The sequence below is a fragment of the Ambystoma mexicanum genome, chromosome 6p (genome assembly GCF_040938575.1).
Source record: "Ambystoma mexicanum isolate Mex_15411 chromosome 6p, UKY_AmexF1_1, whole genome shotgun sequence".
In the NCBI taxonomy this organism is placed as follows: Eukaryota; Metazoa; Chordata; class Amphibia; order Caudata; family Ambystomatidae; genus Ambystoma; species Ambystoma mexicanum.
The window spans coordinates 366,080,086-366,103,598 of NC_090935.1; the positions used below are offsets into that span (position 1 = coordinate 366,080,086).

At 49.2% G+C, this 23,513-nt stretch overlaps 1 protein-coding gene across 6 annotated transcripts in view; it reads left to right on the forward strand.

Moving 5' to 3' along the window:
* Positions 1-23,513, forward strand: part of NIPBL (NIPBL cohesin loading factor) — a 2,053,700-nt gene that overhangs the window by 1,005,804 nt on the left and 1,024,383 nt on the right. For all 6 annotated transcript variants that reach the window (XM_069627143.1, XM_069627142.1, XM_069627145.1 and 3 more), the window contains one exon: positions 4,890-4,970. In XM_069627143.1, the coding sequence (XP_069483244.1) occupies positions 4,890-4,970 (81 nt within the window). The remainder of the gene's footprint in view (positions 1-4,889; positions 4,971-23,513) is intronic.

The following is a 23,513-nucleotide window of genomic DNA, read 5'->3' on the forward strand; positions in this document are numbered from 1 at the left end:
ACCCAGCACACACTATCTTACCATAGGGTGCAGGAGGGGTTACTTAGTATCCCCGTTGTCTATCTTCTCGTGTAACATTTACCATTTCCCCGATGAATGGCTGATGGCCGTGGTTTACTTTTAACTACCGTGATGTTCTTTTACCGCGGGCTGTGTTTGCAGCTGCAGTAAAGCACCCAAGGGTGTCATGTTTGTCAACATGCCCCGTTCGTCTTTTTTTTTGCCATTTCTTTGTGGAAAGGTCCTTCTTGAGATTTACTCTGCACGCCAAACCAGGTTTGGTCCCTTTGTTTGTTTTGTCTTTGGCTGGATTCACGAATGAAGCCCGACTATGGCTCAAGGGTGTCTGACGGGGGCAGGAAGCGAGGTAGGTGCCGGAAACTCCCTGTGCTTGCAGAGTCTACCACTGGATGAAGGAATCCGAAGAAGAACTTGGAAGAGAATCTTGCTGCAACTCCTGGACCATTGGTTTGCCTGGTCCTGCTGCAGTGCCAAAGCTCCTAATTCGACTCGACTAGAGAAGCCCTGCAAAGGACGACTTCTCTCCTTGGGTTGGTGGGACCAATCGACCCCAAGACGAACTCGACTGTAAACACTCTGCTGGCTGTACTCCCATTGCTGCTTCAGGAATTGAGTGTCAGGGTGCAGGAACGCCACAATCGGGTGCATCGTTTTTAAGCCGGAACCAAGCTTCAGAAGATCTTCCTGACTCCCTCAAAGCAAATGCTGACCAAGCCTGAGCCACCTCAACAGAGTGCTGGACCCCAGAAGCAAGGAAAGCCTACAAGCTATTCTAGAACTGCAGTGGTGCTATTCGCGAGAAGCTGAAACCGCGAAGTGCCGCTGATTTGAAGTTTGCCTATTGCTGCCTCTGACTTTCGAATCATAGTGCAGGAGTCCCCAGGGTATCCTCCCTCTTGTCCCCACGACTGAGGACGAGGAACAGGATCAGCCAGACTTCCATAGGAACAGAAGCAGCTGAGCCAATTTCTTCAGACCTAAGGTCCTATGAACTAAAGTGCACTTACCTCTTGATGTGCAGCATTGCTCTCAGTTGAGACTTGCCTCGGCTGCCTTTTGCAGAGTTGCTTGCAGCTTTGCCCTTCACAAGCCTCACAGCTTGTGTCCCAACAGTGATATCTTTTTCTACAAAACTCGCTATAACATTGTGCAAGACATTTTACTTACCTTCAAGAAGTGCCTCACCTCCCGTAGACTCTGCTCAATTGACATTGGCTGTCTTGGCTCCGTGAAGACTCTTCTAATCTCTGACTTTGTGTTTTGATCTGTCCCTCCAAAAAGTCATACATTCTTTACTTGTATAGCTGGGAAAGGGTTACTCTACATTGTATTGGGGGGGGGGGGGTTCAAAAGTGCTTACCTGTTTGAGAAACCTGTTAACCATGGTTTCCTTCCCTATCCTTTTCCTTTTGACACCAAACGCAGTATTGCTTTAAATGTACCACTGATACATCAGTGTCCTAACAATTTAAATCACCTCAGGGTGTAGGAAGTGTGTGTGTGTGTGTGTGTGGGTGTGTGGGTGTGTGTGCCATCCCCAAAGGGTATCTGTTTTACTGAAACTGAGTGTGTATTTGTGAATTGTATTTAAATGTTACATATTTGCTCCCTTCTAAAGAAGGCTTATTCAAACTGACTATTTAAAATAATAAATAATTATTTCATGTAGAAACATTGAGTGTAAATGTTATTTGGATACTTGTCACTGTGAACCTCTGTGTTACAACCCTACAGCTCACATTGGACCCCACTTGATATAAGCCTGGCTAATTTGTGTAGTACATGCTTATACCAAATGTTGGGTTAACTATTGCCAAGAAGACAATGCTGGTGCAGTCTCCCACAGGGTACTGCATACAGTCTTGCTTAACAACCTGTAAAAGAGCGCCAAAACTACACAGCCAATAGAAGCCTTGAAGAATCATTTGTTGGGAGCCTCTTCCGTCTTCCGTCTTCTGCTTCTGCATGCTCCCTTCCATTCTTCAGTCACACCGACCTAGAATCCAGAGACCGGGTACTGTGCTACAGCATCCTGAAGGCATCCACCTTCAAGCTGCTCTTCTCCGCTGAGCTACTGTGTTGCCTTCGATCAAAGCGTACTGGGGGCCATTTTCTCAGCAGGGCGCTGACTTCGGCATGGTGGTACCAGCACTTGCTGGGGATTATGGCAGCTTAATTTTTTAGCCTCATCGAGCCATGAAACAGGGTCCCAAGCAGTGCTAATTACCATACCAACACAATTTTGCCAGGACCTACTATGGTGGATAATGGGCACCAATCTCATGGTGGGCAGGCTGTTCAGGCAGCCTCGGCCGGCAATACACCATTACGACGGACTCCTCCATCGAGGGATGGGGGGGGGGGGGAGGTGCACTCGGAGCAACCACATAGTGCACAACATATGGTCATAAGAGTACCAGGACACACAAATCAATTGGCTTGAAATGATTGCGATATGGCTAGCTCTGAAAGCTGTCTTTCGAAAATCAACAACCCAGTCTGTATTTAGACGTTCAGCTCTACTTGCATGTACTACCTAAACAAACATGGAGGCGTCACATCGCCACCCATGTGCAGGCTAACTATCGAGATCTGGGAATGGGCCTTGATGAACATAATTTCGCTCTCGGTTATTCACTTGCTGGGGGAGTCCAACCTAGAGGCTGACGGGCTCACCAGACTGGGGGTTGACGACTACGAGTGGCAGTTAAACGAGAGGGTCCTGAGGGAGATCTACAGCAAGTGTGGTCACTCCCAGATAGACCTATTCACCACTGTGCTCAACAGGAGATATGACTAGTTCTTCGCCTGGATGGGACATGGCACAGGCAAACTGGGGAATGCCTTGCAGCTTCAGTGGGACGGCATGTGGGCATACATGTTCCCACCAACTCTGTTAATTCACAAGGTCATCTGCAAGATCAAGGAGGCGCAGCATCTACGTCTCATTTTGATAGCGCCATGGTGGCCCTCTAGACCATGGTTCTCAGAGCTATTGAGACTATCGAATCAACCACCAATTAACCTCTCAGTGGGCACAACCCACTATTATCCCAGCAAGAGGGGGCGATGGTCAATGCCTCCCCAGCACAGTTGGCCCTAGCAGCCTGGTTCCCGAGCACGTAACCTTGCAAAAGCTCCATTTGTCAAAGGACAACCTGGACATTATCCAAGGGGCAAGAAGCAATCCCACTAGGATTCAATACTGAAGCAAATGGACCAGGTTCTGCCAGTGGCCCAAGGAAAAGGGCATGGACCTGTTCGGGGCACCTTCGATCACGTGCTCTCCTTCTCCGCATATCTGGCACACTCGGGAGTGCAGGTGGACACATTCTGGGCCTACCTGGTGGCCAAAGCAACATATAAAACTATGGGTGTAAACGTTTTCTCCACCTCCAATTCTGTGGTCAAAAGGCACCTAGCAGGACTAACCATGTTGTTCCCAACTATCAGACGTCCACACCCGTTCTGGGACCTCAATATGGTTCTGAGCGCTTTGGGTCATAATCCATTCAAACCCATGGTATCGGTAGACATCAGACTAATGAAGACTGCGCTCTTGGTGGGCCGTCCCTCGGCGTGCAGGATCAGTGAAATGTAGATCCTGCTGACATCCGAGCCAAAGACACCTTTCCATCGGGACAAGTTAGTGCTACGGACACACCCCTATTTTCTCCCAAAGGTGGTGTAGTTTCACCTTAATGAAGAAATAGCCCTGCCAATTTTCTTAACAAACCCGAAAGATGATGCAGCAAAGGTTTTACATTGTCTCGAAGTCAGGAGAGCGCTGAGATTCTACATGGACAGGGCTAGGGGCTTCTGCAAATCGAATACCTTGTTTATCACATTTGGGGCCTAAAACAGGGTGTATGGCCTCAAACGCTTCGATGGCTAGTTGGATGGTTATGGCCGCCAAGCAACAGACATTCACTTATTGTAATGTGGATCAGAACAAGACAGTCCTAAAGCCCACATTTTCCCAGGATGCACACACCACAGCTTTGAATTTTCCTGACACAAGAATTCAAAAGGACAAGATGGATAAAAGACAGGGTGGAATAGCGTGGCACAGCCTTTTTGAGTATAAGATACTTTAATTTGCTCTATCTGGTAAAACATAAAAGTTCATGCGGTAAAAATGAAATATACAGTATAAAATAGCTGCTGTCTTGGATACATAGTGAAAAGTATGATGTGATGTGATGTGTGCAACAGTAAAACATCCACGGAATTTCGCAAAGGGTTTCTGGTTCTCTCTGCACTAATAGTCATATGGGTAGCCAATGGCCACCAAAAGCGATGACCTGAGCAAGGAAAGTAAAGCAAAAAGGCTTTGCGTACCTTCGAAAGTCAGGACATGGTTTAAGTAATAGCAAAAGGTTGGTTGGGTTGGGGTCCATTGATATCAGTGGTGGGAAAGCTGCAAAGAGTAAACCTTCCCTAACAATGATAAACACACTGACACCTAGCTGTCATCATTTGATGTTCTCTATTGCCTCTCCACGTTGGAGGTTTGGATTTATTGGGATATTTGAACTTGGTTCTTGCTTCTTAATTCCTTTAACAATCATTATTTAAATGTAAGTATCGTCATCCAGCCTGGACTGGGTTTGCTCTCTTGGGCAACCATTGCATAGAACGTTTGAAGCATTAACCATAGCATTTCCTGTATATTTTATCTTGGGTACATTGAATTATGTGACCTGTTAAGGCTTTCTGATCTTCTTGTCCGAGAAGCAAACTTTCTAAATTATTTTGACATTAAATGACTGTTCACAGGCTGTCATGAACCTGATTAAATGTGACGACATGTAAAATAAATACTTTGATTTTCAGGTAACTAGATTAATATTTCTATTTTTCCTCAGATATCCTCAATGGGAATAACACCTTTTTTTGTGGAAAATGTCAGTGAATTGCAGTTGTGTGCGATCAAGTTAGTGACTGCGGTAAGAAAACACCATTTTTTTAATATAATTGTGAGAGGTTTTGAGTAAAATAATGAATTTGACCGCAACATTATGAAGCCGGAATGGGAGAATTGTGTGGGGGTTCTCAGCTTTTGAACATTCCATTTCCTTTAACTTCGTGTTAGTCAAAATGCCTTTTAATTAGGATATTTCAGGAGATGAACTACTCCTTGCCTGATAGTCATTAGTGTTCTTTAAAAGGTGATCAGTATGTAATAGGGTGTAACACCGGAGTGTTTGATTTCTATTGCATGCATTTTGTAGTATGCAATACTTAAGCCCAGTCTAGAGTATGCCATATTTAACACATCTGGCTCTTTCAGAACATCTGTCATTTTTGTGACTGAGCGCTCTGCTGGAGATGAGGGAGGGTATTGGGAGCCGAGGTAAAGGCAGGGTACAAATTCTGATTTGTAGATGAGTGCACTTCAGCAGTGGGATTCAAGGTGGGTTGCTATGTGGGCCTGTGCTGTGTAGCATACTAACGAGATCCACCTTGCGATCATTGGGAGATGTAACATGGTAACGTAGAAAACTGTGGCAAACGTGTTAGGCACTCTGAGTGGATTATGTAGATGTTTTAGCTAGTTAATGTTTTCAGTGCAGGGTTGAAGAGGCAGTGTGACGTTGATGATTAATTGGTTAATCCGTCTTTGGTGGTAGGATCTGTGAGGTTGTGTGAACTTCAATGGTCTAAACTCTATCTGCATTCTTGTAACAGCTTTTTGTAAACATTTATTTTTATTAGTTTTACAACAAAATATACTCCCTGTCCCGCCACATCCCCCCCGGCCCCCAACCTACCCAGTCTCTTACAAATCTGGAAGCACCTCAAAACCTTTCACTTTGCGTCTGCTTTTTCTCCTCCTCTCCCTTACTGACTTCCTGGCTGACAATGAAACTGCACTGGTTACCTGGCCACCCTCTGATCTCGGGCCCAGGTCCCCTCCCCCGCCGTTCGCACTCCTGCACGAACTTCCCGGCAACCCCCGCACTTGGGGACTGTTTTCTATAGCCCTGTAGTTCCACTACCAGCACTTGACATCTGCACTTGCCCTTGCCACCTGCTGCCCGTACTTTTACTTATTATTTATTTTCTTATCTTGTGTACTGCACTGTCCTCTCCCCTTTTCCCCCGCACTTCTCCCCCTACCCTTCCCATGAATTTGGGCGATCTGAATGACACCTGGTCTAGTAGGATTGTTGTCTGTCTTCCCTCTGTTCCCCCTCCCTTGCCTTGTCGCGCCTTGATGTATAGGCGCGTTAAAAATGCCATATCATATATCATTTGGGCAAGTTATTATTTGTTACAGAGAATTCTCAAACTTGTTAATTCCCTCCACCTTAGAGACCCCAAGCAACTTTGCTGGATTTTGAGGACTTTTTTACCTGGAGAGATTGAGGCCTGTTTTCCCATTCTCTCATGTGATTGTGAACACTGTTTCTTTTGGTTGTGGAGTCTGACAAGTTCCATAGGCATCATCTTTTACATTGTGTCACACAGCGCCTTCAGTGCAGTGGCACAGGGAAGTCTTTCAGAATGCCCCAAGGTTTAAATACCTTCTCTGGGATAAACTATTGTTTCCCAGGGCAGTAAAGTGAAATTGCCTTTAATTACACATGTAAAATTCTAGACCCAGCACACACTACTTTACAATGGGGTGCTGGAGGGGTTACTTAGTATCCCCTTTGTCTAGCTTCACATGTAACAATTTTATGTTACCCTTTCCTCACTGAATGGCTGGTGGCAATTGTATACATTTAACTACCATGGTGTGCATTTAGTCATCTGCTGCACTTTTTCATCAATCCAATCCAGGAGTGTTTGGCCGAGTGCTGGCCTTGCAGAACGTTTACCACAGAGACGGCTGAAACTGTGCCACTGTGGAGTCAGTTTGCCTTTTCCATTGCTAAAGGAGGAGCCTGCCCCAGCAAAACACCCGCCACAAGCGCATATGAAATATCTGCCTTTCTCTGGAGCACGGATATGAAATATATGCAGTTCTCTTTGTGAGTAGAACACTTCTAATTCGGGTACTCCTTTCGGTCTCGGCTCAGCGAGACGCACCGGAAACTCCTCTGAGGGGCCCCGCAGTGGTCTCCCAATACCGGATCTTCTTCCGAGGTTCCCCATTTGGGTCTAAGGCTGACCACAGTTCTGCTGTGGCTTTGGCTACCAGGGATCGCCTTGAGGCTTCTCCAGCTGGAGCGAACTGTAACGAGTCTTGGCACGAAGCCCCTCTCGAGGTGGCTATAAGACCAGGGTTAAACCTGAGGTTCCCCTGCTTGGGGCTAAATCAGTCACCAACAGAATTGAGGGCCCCTCATCGAGGGTCCTGGCTGTAAGGTATGCCCCTAAGCCTTTCCGCGACCGTGGTGATAACATTTCTGTTGAGGGGACGAAAGAAGGCGATCACGTACCACAGACCTTCCAGTACCGGCTCTGCCGAGGATACTCGACTAGAGGCTAATTCTGAGGAAGCCCCTGACGTGTCAAGTAACACCCTAGATCTGCCAGTACCGGCTCCCTAGGGAGACTATTGCTTCACTTGCTCCTGTGACTCAGTTCGCACCTGGTGTGTGATAATGCCGGCCCATTCCTTCCTTAAAGCGAGGCTTTACATCAACAAGCAGGGCAACACACTCTCCTATCCTTGTGGATCTTGTCATACAAATTTGGGCTGGGCCATCCAGTATATTGTTTGGCTCCAGGCTCCACACATCCCGGGTCACCTCATTGTGACCGCAGTTTAATTGTCGCCAGTCGGCATTGGTTACCAGTGTGAGATGTACAGCAGTATCATCTCCAACTTTTTCCAGCAATGGGGCATGCCAGAGGTGGTCCTCCTTGCAGCTTGTGGGTTAACATGAAAGCTTATGTTTTCCCCTCATTGCCTCCTCTCTATTGGTCGCTCTGTAAGTGCACCGAACCATTGCCAAAGCAGCTACGTGAGCTTTCCCACCAGCTTTTGGCAAGCATTACTGCTTGGACCTGGGCTCCAGAGCCGATGCTCAATTCGGCTAGGCTGTTCTTAAAACCTTTTTCAGCAAGGAGGTTCCATCCACCCGTATTTCCTGTAAGGAGTGCTTGGTAATCTCCCAAAAGTATGGAGGAAAGGGGACTATGGACTAGGAGTAAGATCGTCACTATGGTGATTACGTTTGTTAAAATTAGCAAACATGACCATTGGAAGATTGCTATATGCCGATGATGTGCTTTTGGTGGACCAAACCCCCATTGGGCTACGACAGTTGGAAGCATTCCAACAGTACACTTAATCTAATAGTCTCATGATTAACCCGAGAAAATCAATGATCATTGGAACTACTGAGAACAAAAGCACAGAAACTAGCGGCCCAAGGGAGAATGCTTATATTGTGCGGGTGGGTTACCTTTAGTGCCTGGGTCTATTGTGCCCTTCAGGGCTTTCCTTACTCCCTTATGGCCAACAGCTTCACATCGGCCTGTGAGGCCCCCCCCCCGGAGTCCATATCCCTCTCAGGAGATCTCTATTCTCTCTCCCTCACCACCTCCTTGTAGTTTATAGCGCTTTGCTGCCTCCTGCAGTGCAGTTCAGTTCTCCTATAATCCCTTTGTCAGGGCTGCTCCCAGACCACCTCCTTTTCTTCCATGACCATGGTGCAATGTGGCACCGGCGAGGTGTGGCGGGGGCCAGCGAGGGATGCAGTTGACTTCTGCTATTAACCCCTTCATCTGTTTCTGACCCCCCGCAGTGCTGTTTGCGTCGGGTTGTCTGCGGGGCTTTCAGCTAGGGTGCGCATCTCCTGGGCTTTCTCTCTCCATCTGTGTTCTTATATTGCGCCACTAACCATAAGGCCTCAGGGCGCACACAGGAGAGGGAAAATAAAAGACAGAACAACAAGAAACCTGGAATTAGTGTAGGACAAGGTAGTAGGGGACAGGGCTCTCCCTACAAGGGAGAAGAGGGGTCATGCGATGTTATGCAAATATGACACAGTAGGGGTAGTATCAGTAGCAAATGGAGAGGAAGCATTACCCATGGCCTATATAAAACAAGATTTTTCAGTTGTTTCTTAAAAACGGTTGTTGAACTGATATCGGCCACATGTTTTGGCCTTGAATTCCATAGGGTAGGAGCCCAGGAGTTAAAACTGGCTCCTCCAAACCCCTTCAAAATAAACATAGGTTGGATCAGAGAGAGATTGCCATTTGATCGTAATAAACGACAAACAGGTTTCTTTTTTAACCTGGTCATAAGGTATGATGGGGCCTTGCTATGCAGGCATTTATGCACAATGGATAGCCCCTTATGCTGCAACCGTTGTTGAACAGGCAGCCGGTGCAGACTGCGCCTAGCTTCAGAGACATGCATATTACGCCCAAGTCCAAGCACAGCTCGCACTACGCTGTTCTGGATCACCTGTAGTGTTCTAAGATTGCCTGGGATGTACCAATCAGAGACTATTGCAGTAATCCAGCTTGCAGTTCACAATTGCGGCCGCTATCAATGCAAGATTTTCTCTGGACATATAGGGCCGGATCTGCTATAGGAGCTGAATGTAAAAATAGCATGAAGACTTAAGATAATTAGTCTGCCGAGTGAAAGACAGCGAAGGTTCGAAAAAGACCCCAAGAGTTTTTACATTTTTTGATACGTAAATAACATGCTGACCAATTGGAAAGTTGTCATATTTCACATCCAGCTTCTTTAGCCGCTGCTGAGTACCCAAAATGAGCAACTCCGTTTTGGCATTATTAATGGCCAAAGAATACAAGGCCATCCAGTTCTGAATTTCTGCAAAGATATAATTGATATGCTCTAGATCTTTTTGATACTCACCAGTAAGTTTGATGACAATCTGCGTATCGTCTGCATAATTGGCAAAATATATGCCAATGGATGACAGAAGAGCACAGAGAAGACGTGACTAGATATTAAAGAGCAGGGGTGAGAGACACGACCCCTGAGGAACACCACATAATAGAGTAGAGGCAATGGAAAAGGCGTTACCCTTGGTTACTCATGTTTCTTGGGCCCAGAAAGGATTTAAACCAGGTTGTTGCTTCTTTGGTACATTTGCCAACTGACATTAAGCTGTCTGCCAAAAGTTGATCAACAAGATCAAATGCAGCGGACAGATCCAAAAGCAATAGCAAGGCCGTATTATCCTCATTGACTATGCCAGCAATATAAGATTTTAAATCCAGCAATGCCGTCTCACCCCATGATTGGGTCGAAATCCGGACTGTTTTGTAGCTAGTCTGTCTTGTTGTTCAATTAAACATCTGATATTGACTATAGGCAATTTTATCCAAGATCGTCAGGATAAAAGGAACATTTGTGATCGGCCGATAGTTACCAGCCTCTGCTGGATCTAGGTTTTCCTTAAGCAAGGGTGTAACCCATGCTTCCTTTGTTTTCAGGTACGAGTGACTCATGGAAGGACCGATTAATAATGATAGTCACCCATGGGGCGAGGATGGTAATGTATTCTTTAAATAGTGTAGCAGGAAATACATCCCCTTTGCATTAGGTTGGTTTAAGCTTAGACACTATCTTAACATCTTCTGCAGAGACTGAAGGAAAAAAACAGAAGAATCCTTGACAGGTTCTAAGTTATCTAGTACAGCGATTTTATGATTGGAAATGAGTTTGACCTGGGCGTTAATATTATTTTCATGAGTGGAAGTCTTATTAACAAAATATTATGGATATCTTGACGCTACAGGCTGTCAGCATGAGATACTTCCTCTGGTGTCTGCAGCTTGGCCTAGTGTCACTGCTGGCCGACGTCCCGCTCCCTTATCGATCCTGCATGGTCTGCCCCATGTACCGACTGACCACGGTCGGACTCTGTCCCTCCCCACTGCGGGTGGTAGTCTTATCACTTGTCCGTGGGCTCTCTCCAGGGCTGCGGCATCGTCTTCTCTCCATGTCTGCCACTGCAGGATCTTGCCGTTTCGCCCACCTTTTCAATGGCACTCTTTCATGGACCACGTTCTCTGCACACAATCCAAGTATTCCGGGGGTGGTGGGACTGCTATTAATTAGATGTGGGCCCAGGAGCGGCTGCCGACACGTCTGTCTGGTGTCAGCGGTCATCTTGGATCTCCGTAACTGCATTTGAAGTGCAGGTTTTCATTGTTGCTTAGGAAAGATTTTATTTTTGCTGCTTTCCTCCCACAGTCCTTTTTGGGACAGCCTTTCTTTTTGCTTTGTTTCGGCTGCTGACCAGACTTTTTTAGAAGTAATTGAAGTGCTGGACTGGGAGATTGTCTCCCTTAGTCTTGCCTTTTTATTTTATTTCTAAAACAATCTTATTACATTTTTAAACCAGTACAACCAGTCGTGTGCAGTGAGCCGAGGAAACAGCAGAAGCTTAAATCACATTGCGAATCCGGCTTCAATTCTCTCGGCCAGAAAACCATCATACTGGGAAAAAAAGATAACATGCCCACGTCTACAGCTGCAGTAACTAACCCCCACCTCTCCAACTCCCGCACCCCCCCCCCCAATACTCTCCCTAGCACCCGGATACTCTGCAAGTCCTGTAACGTAACACAATAATTCCCAGTCAATTGACATTTGTTACCGAGGTCTTAGACCATCCACTAACAAACTGGCAGTTCAAATCCAACCCCGACACCCTCACCAGACAACGCATGGTCCGGCCTGGACCACCTAACGTCTCAATACAGCCACTGATAGTGATGGAGATTGGGGAGGAGGGGGTCAGGTGGTCCATAGTATAGGTGACTCTGCAGTATGGCTGACCATCCAGGATCAGCCCGCAGTTTTGCCGCCAGGGGCTCTATAGTGAGGGCGGATATGGGGCATCCTTGCCGTGTACCTAAATATAGGGAGAAGGGGGCTGAAGTAACAGCGTTCGTGACCACCAAGGCTGTCTGGTTCGTGTAAGAATCTCACCAGTTTGGTGTATTCAGTCGGGAAGCCATAATTGTCAAGCATTTGAAACCTAAAAGCCCCATTGGACGTTATTGAACGCCTTCTCAGCGTCAAGTGTTAGGATTCCCTCCTCGGGTTCTGCCCCACCTGCAATAACATGCAGCAGCCGACAGATGTTGTCGGCAGAATTTCTGTCGTGAATGAAGCCTGTTTGGTCTTTATGGATGAGGAGTGGGATTAGTCCCTCAATGCACTGCGCTAGGTATTTTACAAGAATTTTTGTTTTTGCGTTGTGTAATACTATGTTGTTGGCCACCAGCATGGGGCGTGGTGGGTGGCCACTAGCCCCAATAACTGCGAACGGAGACTCAAGGGTAGGTGCTAGGCAGGCCGCTAATGCTTTATAAAAGTTGATGGGTAGACCATCAGTGCCAGCTGCCTTTCCTGCCAACAGGCATTTGATTACTTCTGACGCGCTGAGTTGAGTGGCACGACCCTCTGATTGAGGTGCATTCAATTTAGGCAGCTTGATGGTCGCCAGAAATTCACTGATAAGATGAGGGCCAATTGGGTCGGGATTTGCTGTAAAATTATGCAAACCATTCATTAATATTCTCATCTCCCTTATGTAGATATCCGCCCTGATCTCAAATGGAGTCAATAATTTGTGCTACCTGTTTGTTGCGCAGAGCGAGTGCCATCAGGTGCAACGGTCCATCTCCCTCGCAATAGTATGTTTTCGACCAGCTGGTGAAAGATTTCAGAGCACGGGAGGACGACACCCGTTTCAGGTCTGATCGGAGCTTAACGAGTTTTGTGTATGCCTGGGGGTTGTGTACACGTTTGTTGTTCCTCAGTGGCCAGTATGTCGGCTCTCAATTGCGCTTCCTGCTCCACCCAAGTTTTTAGCTTGTAGGACCATCTCGAAATACATTGTCCTTGTATGAAAGCCTAACATGCCTTCCAGCAGCCTAGTGCAGGGTATTCTGAGGACAGATTAGTCTGCAAAAACACATCAGTATCACCCTCCAAATTTTCAAGGAAACCTGGGTATCCCTGAGCCCTTAAATTGACGCCATGGCGGTCTCCTATGTAGGACCTCTGGTAGGTCGATACGTAGTAGTACCTGCGCGGGTTCCGAGAGGGTTGAGGCCAGTATGTCACACCTACAAATCAGATAGATGGCGTAAGAGGTGAGAAACCAGTAATCCAGTCTGGAGTAGCTGCTGTGCCTGTTGGTGTAGAGCATGTAATCTCTTTGCTATTCATGTGAGTCAGCAGGCGTCCCCGAGTCTAGGCTCTACCAGAAGGGATTGAAGGGTGGCCATGTTGTACAGGTTACAGGTTAATTCGTGCCGTTGTGGTTGATGGAACCAAGGCTACATTTAAGTCCCCCAAGCTCCCCCGACCAATGTTCTAGCTCCCATGTAACGCGCAAACTCCGTGAAGACATGCATGAAGGACAGTGTGTCGGTCCTAGGTGCAGATATATTAAGAAGGGTAAGGAGGAGGAGTTGTATGCGGTCCTGCACAAGGATATATCTGCCTCTCCTAGGAAGGGAACCCGCTTGTGAATTAGAATGCATACTCTATTCCCTTCTCATGGAGAGTGCACCGCTACTCTGGCCCACCCCCCCACCTAATTTCTCATATTCTGCTGCATTAAGGTGGGTTTCCTGTAGAAAAATGTCCCCTTGTACCTCACGCATGTAATTGAGAATTCGTTTCATTTTTATGGGGTGGCCCAGCCCTTGGATGTTAAGGGTTATAAATTTAAGGGTGGTCATCTTGGCTTGAGGGGGAAACAACACTCCATAAATTCACTGTATAGATCCCTTGCCTTTGTTCTTGCCCTCAGTGTTAGCAGAGATAAATACAGAGGATTATTCCCTAAAAAAAACACTCCAAACCTAAGTAACTAGAAAACATTGTGATCGGGGAGCTGCATCCCAATACAGAGCAGACAAAGCCCATGTTTGAGGTTGGTCGGAGAAGATCCGGGGAACCTCGCTGCACCCTATACATACCCGGATGAGGTGTATCGTTTCATTCCATGGTTGTCAAAGCTTCAGAGCTTTTCTAGCTTACAACCGAGGAAACCAAGGAGGAGGGTTTCCTGTACCACAGGCGAGCAAGGCCAAGAGGAAGACCATTATGGCAGTGCCCCTCCTGGATGATGTGTGGGAGCAGGGCCAGGCCCCTTGAAGAATCCTTGCACTCCCCGTGCCAAGCAGGCTAAACTGGAGAAAAAGTACTGGGTTCCGAAGTCTGCACCCAGATGCTTAAGTTCACAACCATCGCCAGACTCGGTGGGTTTGGCAACCGTGAGGAAGAGGTAATTGAACCCTTCCTCAGCATTCTCAGTCCCTCCGGACAGCGAGGGGAAGAAGTTGGATGCCATGGGGAGGAAGGTTATTTACACTGTAGCGTCGACCATCAAGGTGGCTACCGCACTGGCGATCCTGGCCAGGTATGACAGGGAACTGTGGTACAAGTTGGATGCCATGAGGAGGAAGGTTATTTACGCTGCAGAGTCGACCATCAAGGTGGCCAACGCACTGGCGATCCTGGCCAGGTATGACGGGGAACTGTGGTACAAGCTGAGCCCATTTCTAGAGTTCCTTCCCGACGACAAAACGATGGAGGCGATAGCCCTCTTCCAGGAGTGAAAGGTAGCTTCAGATCATGCCATCACAGTGGCACTGGACAACGCCGACACAGGGTTCCGGCATATGGGCAACGTTGTCTGCCTCAGTTGTCAAGGCTGGCTGAAGGCCACAAACTTCTGGTCAGAGGTCCATGCGAGGGTACTGGACATGCCCTTCGGTGATGACCGCTTTGGGAAGGCCGTCTACAAGTCCTTGCAGGCCATCAAGGTGGATACAGAGATTCCCCATGTCCGGGGCACTCTCCAGCAACACTGCTCTTCCTTTGGCGCCTCCAGAGGAAAGTCGGGGAGGTCTACGAAAGGTTTCTTCTTGTCATACTGCCAGCCCTCCAGGTCCACGACCCAGAAGGCATACAGAGGCCATTCCAAGGCTTACGGTGGAGGTGGTCAGCACTGTCGTCCTCAAGGCGGAACTGAACCGGCCAAGACGTTGGGCCCCCACCCATGCACCCTGGTGAAAGGCCAGCTGTCAGGAATAGTCAGCGAGTGGGAGAAGATGTCCACAGACAGATGGGTGCTGGATGCTTTCGCCCACGGACATAGCCCTGGAGTTTCAGCACAAGTGTCTGCGGAACCCTCCAGTGGCCCGGCAGGAGCAGCCCATCCCTCAACGTTTGGAGGAGGCAAGGGCCATACTACAAAAAGGGGCTATAGAACTGGTTCCAAGACTACTCTGGAGTCTATTCCAGATACTTTTAGTCAAAATGAAAACTGGTGGCTGGCAGCCCATTCTAGACCTGCAGCGACTCAAGTACCTCAAGTGCCAAAAATTCAGCATGGTCACGTTGCTGCACATGCTAGGCCAACTGGAGGAAGGAGACTTCTTGATGTTGCCGGACCTGGAGGACACCTATTTCCACGTCCCCATTCACAAGAAGTACTGAAAGTTCCTACACTATGTAGTGCAGGAACGACACTACCAGTTAAAGGCCCTCCCCTTGGGCCTGAAGTCGGCCCCCAGGGTGTTTACCCAAGTGTCTGGCACTGGTGGCGGCCCATCTGTGTCTACAGGGAATACATGTGTAGCCATACCTGGACGACTGGCTAATTCGGGCCAGTTCGCAAGAGTTGGCCGTCAGACACAGACGACAGTCCAGCTGCTGACGAATCTGGGATTATCCATCAATTATCCGAAGTCCTGCTTGACTTCATTGCAGAACGCACTGTTCTTAGGAGCCACACTCCTGCCTAGTGTGGCCCTCGGATTAGAGGGTAGCGGCCATTCTGTGGACAGTGCAACGACTGTTGTCACTGAAGACCGCAACGGTGCGGACCATGATGTTGCTTCTCGGCATGATGTCATCTTGCATATACCTTATCGGGCTCTGCAGGTTACGGATGCAACCTGTTCAGGAGTTACTGGAAGCTCGCTGGGTTGAGGTGTCCGCAAGCTTCGCGGAGAAGATACTGCTCGACGAGAGTTCCATCGGGCGATACGGTGGTGGGGCGTTCACTCTGTCGCCTGGGACACAGGGTTCCATAGCCCCCCCGTTTCAGAAGACAGTCACCATGGATGCTTCCCTGAAAGACTGCGGAGCCCACACCGGACGTCTGCACGCCAGATGCCTGTGGCAGGTGGCGGAGAAGAATCTTCACATCAATATCCTGGAGCTGCGTGCAGTGTTCTGGGCCCTCAGGTCATTCCTTCCGTCTCTGAAGTGCAAAGTGGTGAGGATCTTCAGACAACACCACCACAATGTTCTACATCAGGAAGCAGGGGGCCACTCGATCCCCAGGGCTCTCCAAAGAGGTTCAGGACTTGTGACACTGAGCCGTTGGACAAGACTTGTTCTTTGTCCCCTTTCACCTTTCGGCAGTCAAGAAGACCATCGCCAACTCCCTTAGCAGGGAGTTGTGCTCCTGTCACGAGTGGGAACTTCGGCACGACCAGGTGGACAGCATGCATCTTCATCAAGTGGGGCAGGCCCCAGATCGATCTGTTTGCAACGGCAGCAAACTCCAAATGCCAGCAGTTGGCCAGCAGATTCCACCAACCGGGCAGCATGGGGGGGGGGGGGGGCGGTGAGCGTTCTCCTTCCCGTGGGAAGGCCTGTTTCAAGGGATTGGTTCCTCAGACGTATTCCACATCTATGACAGGTAATCACCACTAATAAAACTGCAATGGTAATATTGTCGACGCATCAATGGGGACTGAGGAGTGGTGCCGGTGGGTGGAGTCCGTCTCAGGGCCAAGCCCCACGCGCGTCATTTTGAAGGGGAAGCAGATTTTTACTACATGCTTACCTAAACGTCTGTATTGGCAGGCTCATCGGTTCTTCCCTAAGGTTCAGGATCATGGGCTTCCATTTCCAATACAAGGTTCTACCCTTTGGTCTCAATTCAGCACCCAGGGTCTTCACCAGGCTTATGAATGCAGTGGCAGCACTTGTCATGGCCCAGGGTCACCATGTCTACCCGTACCTAGAGGACTGGCTCGTCAGGGCGAGATTCCCAGAGGTGGTCCTTCACACCTCCTCCGCCCTCATGAATACGCTACACGAACTGGGGATTTTCCATCAATCTCAAGAAGTCACAGTTGCAGCCGATGCAGAGTCTGGCTTTCCTGTATCTCATCTGTGACATGAGCTCCGAGAGAGTTTTTCCCTTGGAGGACAAGATCACAGCTATCAAGAGGACCATGAGTCTTTTTCTCAGCAGAGCGGTGACCTCAGCATGATGGTACCAGCACCTCTTGGGTATCATGGCGGCATGTCTACTGGCAGTGCCTTACACAAGGCTCAAAATGAGAAGATGACAGCTGCGCATCGCAGCCTCATGGAGTCAGGAGCGGGGTACCCATGCGGAAATAGTCAGCATTCCTCCCTTTCTCCATCAGGACCTTGTCTGGTGGAGTACGGACTGCAACTTGCGGATAGGCAGACCCTTCCAGCAATCGGCACCAGAGCTTACCATCATCACAGATTCCTCCTTGGAGGGCTGGGGGGCTACTCTGGACATCCACAGCGTCCATGGAGTCTGGTCCTTCAGGAACAGGAGGCCAATATCCATTGGCTATAGCTCAAGGCGATCTGGCTTGCTCTCAAGACCTTCCTACTGTTGATCACTGGCAAAGATGATCCTCATTCAAATGGACAATTCCACCAGCATGTATTACATCAACAAGCAGTGTGCACCAGGTCTCTTCCTCTATGCAGCCTGGCTGTCAGCAGTTAGTGGAACAGCATAAACGCATATGCATTTCCGCCCACTCGCCTGGTGATCAGGGTGATCTGCAAGATGAGGGAGTCCCGACACCTCAGCATCATTCCGATAGCTCCTTGGTGGCTGGCGAGACCAAGGTTCTCGGAGCTACTCAGCCTGTCGGCCAGCCTCCTATCCACCTCCATTGGGCCCAGCTCCTCTTCTATCGCAACAGTGAGGCAGGGTCATCCAACCCGCCGCACAGAAGTTGTCCCTCGCAGCATGGTTCCTGAACAGGTCACATTAAAGCATTTGTCGCAGGCAAACCTAGACATCATACAGGGTGCTAAGAGCCATACAACCAGGAGCCAGTACAAAAGCAAGTGGTATACGTTTTGCCACTGGGTAGAGCCTGAGATAGATCTTCTTACTTGCACGCTGGATGACGTGCTATCCTTATCTGCACACCTCGCCCACTCTGGGGTGCAAATAGACACCTGCCGCACATATCTGGCGGCCATCGGAGTTTGCCGGAACACGGAGGATAAAGTTTTCACTTCCTCCAACCCAGTTGTTAAGACGTTTGGCGGGCCTCACCAGGCTCTACCTGCCTATCAAGAAGCCACACCCTGTGTGGGACCTCAACATAGTGTTTGGCGCCTTGGTGCCTAAACTGTTTGCGCCAATGGCGTCCGCGGGCATCAGGCTGGTCACCATTAAGATGGCCCTCTTGGTGGGTCTTCTGCACGCTGTGTCAGCAAGATCCAAGCTCTTGTGGCTTCCGAGCCTTACACTACCTTTCATAGGGACAAGGTGGTCCTTAGTACGCATCCTGCGTTCTTGCCTAAAGTAGTATCCTTGTTCCACCTAAATTAAGAGATGGTACTACCCATGTTTTTCACGGACCCGAACGACAAGCCTCAGAGGGCTTTGCACTGTCTGGATGTTAGGCACGCTCTAAAGTTTTACCTTGATAGAACTAACAGCTTCCGCAAATCTGATGCCCTTTGTCACCTTTGGTGGGTCAAGGCCAGGATATCAGGCTTCTAAGGCCTGCATAGCAAAATGGATGGTCGCAGCCATTAGGGAGGCCTATGAGGGGCAGCACAAGCATGCACGTGCTATTGGAGCCAAGGCCACCGCAGTCGCATTCCAAAGGGACATTCCGTGGCAGGTCATCAGTAGGGTGGCCACCAAGCACTACTGTCTGGATGCCGGCTCTAGGTCAGACGCGGCGTTCGGGACAGGCTGTATTAAGGAACTTGTTTTCTTAAGGAGGGTCACCTCTCCACCCTTGGGGCTACATTCATTTGTAATCGCCCATGCAGTATGGAGGAAAGGGGAGGGGACGTAGGAGTAATTATAAGTAACTCACTGTTGTGACTTATGTACTCCTAGTCCATAGGCTCCTTTCCTCCATACGTCCCGCCATCCTCCCCCCTAATAAAACTGACGTCATTAGGCAATGGTAATATTGTCGATGTGTCAATGGGGACTGAGGCGTGGTGCCGGTGGGCGGAGTGAGTCCCAGGGCCGCTCCCCGCCCACGTCTAATTTAAAGGGGAAGATTATTTTCTGGTGAAAAAGGTTCTGTCACCCGTCCCCTAGCGAGGGACGCCCATCCAGTTTGGAGGATAGGGAACTATGGACTAGGAGCAAGTTAGTCACTATGGTGAGTAACTTATAATTTTTGTGTTAAAGATCTCGATTAGTGTCTCGGCAGGATCCGTCTCCAAGTCGACAACATGATGCTTTTGATGCATTCTTCGAGGTCTGAGGTTGAGACTTTCTTCAGGTTTCAATTTGTGATTTTGTGAGGGGTTGGGCAGCTTAGGGGGATATTTGGGGACCGAAGTAGAAGTTGATCAAGAAGTGATCTGACCAGATACAAGGTGTTGTATTGTTTATCTGGACCTTGAGATTACTTGTAACAATCCAATCTACCATGTTACCGTTGGCATTGGTGGGGTCCGAATTCAAGACCTGATATTCAATATAAATTTGACTGGATTCAAGCAGGATGGACTCTTTAACAGAAGGATCCCCTCGCAGGCGATTGATGTCTCCCAGGAATATTGTTGCACTGTTTGTCTCTATAAGGTCTGCTAAGACGTGCAGTATTTCATTATTAAAGGAGCCCATGTTGGTTGGGGAATGATAAATTAAGATCTTTATGCAACTGCAAGGGGTTGGGGTGAGTTTAAGGTGCAAGATCTCACACCCATTACAGTGGCGAGAGGTAGCTTCTGGCAATAATTGCCAATCCCCCACACCACTCTGCCTTGCTTCTCCATTTTTGCAGTAAATTGTGTAACCATCAGGAACTGCAAGGGATATCATGGGCCCACTGGTTTCTGAGATCCAGGCTTCGGTCAAAAATAATAGGTCTAATTCATTGTCCATAATAAGGTCATAGATGTCACACACATGCTTGTTTAAAGACAGTGTGTTTAGCAATGCTGCTTTGAGTGTTTTGTCTTCAGCCTTTTGTCTGGCTAACGCCTCGCTTTTAAGGACAGCTTGATGATTAGTTGCTGAGATCAGGAAAATGGGGTTGTGGGGTGTTGTAATTTTTCTGGAGTGATGAATTTGTGGGTTTAATTTGGGAGGCCTTAATGGGGGATTGGTTTAGGCTCACTACAGTCCGGGGGTCACCAATAGCCTTAAATTCATCTGGCGTCTTGCTGATTGCCTCAGAGGTTTGGCATTTGTTTATTAAATAACATAACCTGGGTGGCTTCTCGCAGTCATCTGGGAGTGGGCTGGTGAAGGGGTTTGCAGTAATTATGGGTGGGATGGCAGCTTGTGACTGTAAGGGGTTGTTTCGGCTATCGGATCCCTGATCCAGAAAGCGGGGAAACTATCCACAGTCGGTCATCCTTCTGACAAGCAAGAAAAAAAGGTTTAAAAGGGGGGGCAGCCCATGGTTCGAAACAGCGCACTGCCGTAGGTGTGGAAAAAGGAGTACACAGAGGGATGAACAGCAGAGGTGGCCGATTCCCTGAGCAGTTACCTTTTTTGGGGCTCCCACAGCGAGTTCAGCAATGACTGGTGAAGACTGGCTCGCTGTTGAATCGCCTGGAAATTTAATTTGTGCAATAAGGGTGTCTGGAAATGTAGTTCTCAGACACCTGCACAAACTGCAAGATACAGTTGGTGTCATGATGCCTACCCCCGGAACACCAGGTCAGGCCCAGCACCCCCGTGAGCAGGCATCACGCCCCCGGGTAAAAGCCCAGCGGCCCTTTATAGGGGCTCTTTGGACTCTGTCCTGGCGCCTTTGGCGCCAGGCTCATGTTGGACATCAGTCCTGGCGCCATAGGCGCCAGGCTCATAAGGGGAAGTGTTTGGTGCACTTACCTGAAGCAGACCATGCTGCACACTCACCTGATGCAGACCATGGTGCATGAAGAACCAAGCCAAATGAGGCTTAGGAGGGACTATTTTTCTGAAGGAACTATTTTGTTTCTTGGGTGGGGCTGTGGAAGAATACTCACCTGGAACTTCTTCCAAAGCTATTTAAGCCACGCCCGGACAGCCACACGTGCTTCGCGTTGTTCTGCATCCCAGCAGCTGAACGCTCACCGTGTCTGCTCCTGCACCTGGACTCCAGCCACGCCCGCCTCGAACCTGGAACACCTGTAAGGGAATAAGAGAAGAGAAAGGTGAAAACCAAGAATTTATTCAACCTTCTTACCTGCATCCGGAATCTTCACGCCAGCATTCCTGAAAGAAGACTTCCATTTAAAAGCACTGTGTTGCTCGCTGCAGCGTCGGGCTTCACTCACCTGTTCCCAAGACGCCGCCCGGCTCCATCGCGGTTCTCAGCACCGGTCGCCACATCTCTGCACCTAGGGGAGAGAAGAGACAAAAGGTGAGCAAGGGAACACAAGAGGAAAGCCGAATTTTCAGCCATATTACTTACCGGCTTTTCTTGGTGAACCATTCCACATCTCGGGTCGGCGCCGCATCTTTGGCAGGTACCGCACCCCGGCCCCTATGGGGAAAGGACAAAAGACATTACTGGAAAATTATAAAGACATTTAGAGGGGTCGCCCTCATCACTAACTCACCTGATTTTACCACCGGCAATTTAACCCCTCAATGCATCGCCTTTGTTCTGCACCTGAAATAAAGGACAGAAAAAACAACATAAAAGGAGGCTCACACTTGAACTTTTGCATCTTCATACTTACGGCGTATCGCTCAGAAAAGTCAAGTGGATGTGCCAGCGCCATTCTGAAAACCAGTGAAGTAACTGGACGAACGCGCGCCCCTGCACCAGAAGCAGGATGGAGAGTTCATCCTTCCAAACCATAAGGTGAGCTTTAACCGGGGGTTTTGGAGGAAGTCGGAGAAGAACAAAGGGGGAAAAGGGGGAGCAAGCACACTATTCAGCAGACAGTTAATCCCCTTTCTCATCTGCAGAAGGATATTCCTACGGGCCAGACAAGCAAGATTTGGGGGTCCTGTTCAATCGGTGGTCCGAATTCTGCGCATCACGCTTGAAGAGGCCACAGCAACCCAGACCAGCGCCTCCTTGGGAGCCAGGTGAGCGTTACAGTTGGTCCGAATAACAGGATTCAAAGTTGAGAGTGCTTTATCTCTCTGCGTGAGCACAGGCAACAGTGCAACAACAGTACAACAATGCGAAAATATTTTGGGGGTTCTAGAGGTTCTTGTGTGCACGATACAGTAATCCCCTAATACAAATGAGGGTGAAGACCATACAGGAACAGGACATCGCTTCCGGCAATTTGTCTGTAGGAGGGCGCTAGAGAGCCCAACCAAGATGGCAGCCCCCCTGTGAGCTCCGTGCAGAGCTCTCATATATCCTGCAACATTAGAAGCCCGAAGTGTGAATTATATCTTCCTAACATTGGATTCTGTCACAACCAGCCCCACAGATCACGACGGAACGTTTGTGGCACAGTGGGTTCACCAGACAGACACACAACGGAAAGGTCTCCAGGCGGGAAGAGGGCCGCGTCCCTGCCTAATCTCACCAACCATCCCATATCTCGTCGGAAAAAGCGTCAGGTGACCAACCGCCGCCAACAAGCTGAGGCGTGAAGCCTATCACTACCAGCAGCGACCCGTGGAGAAGGCAGAGCGCACAGCCTGCATCCTAATCCAGGACACTGAATCCGCGGCTCGGTGAGCGCGCTATCATCTGCGTACACCGGAAACTGCGGCTGAGCCAGGGATTCGCTGTAGCGAGGTACAGACCTGGATGGAGTACCCCTCCGCCCCCCCCCCCCCCAAGCCTGGCCCTGTGATTCGGCCCGGCTCACGACCCCACAGCTGTGCAACATAAGAGGAACGGGAGTGCTGTAGAGCGGGAACAGTGGACGGCACGGTCACGGAAGCAACAGTGGGAACGTAGCATCCGAGACAGAGGCAGCGAGGAGCATACCCCGGACCCGCCACACCAGGGTTCCATCGGCCGGCATGTGGTGGCGGGACCTCACTCTACCACCCGAGAATTCCGCATGGCACGGACAACGGTGGCAGCCCTTCCACACCACCAAGGTTGGCACTACCGCCCCCGAGGCTCACTAGGTGCAGTACAGGAGGAGTACCTCAGCCGGGCCCGGCCACAACCTAAGGGGCAAAGGGGCATACAATACACCACAGCCCCCGGTTCGCCAACTGCCCAATGTGAGTCGGCAGCGCCTACTGCGCTCACCCCCAACTAAGCGCATCGTTCCTCCAGCACAGCTATGCTCGAGGGCTGGTTTGCGTCCACAACCAGAACGCACTACACAGTAGTGGCCCTGACCTGTGGAGAAGGATCCACAAAACTCGCTGGAGTACCCCCCA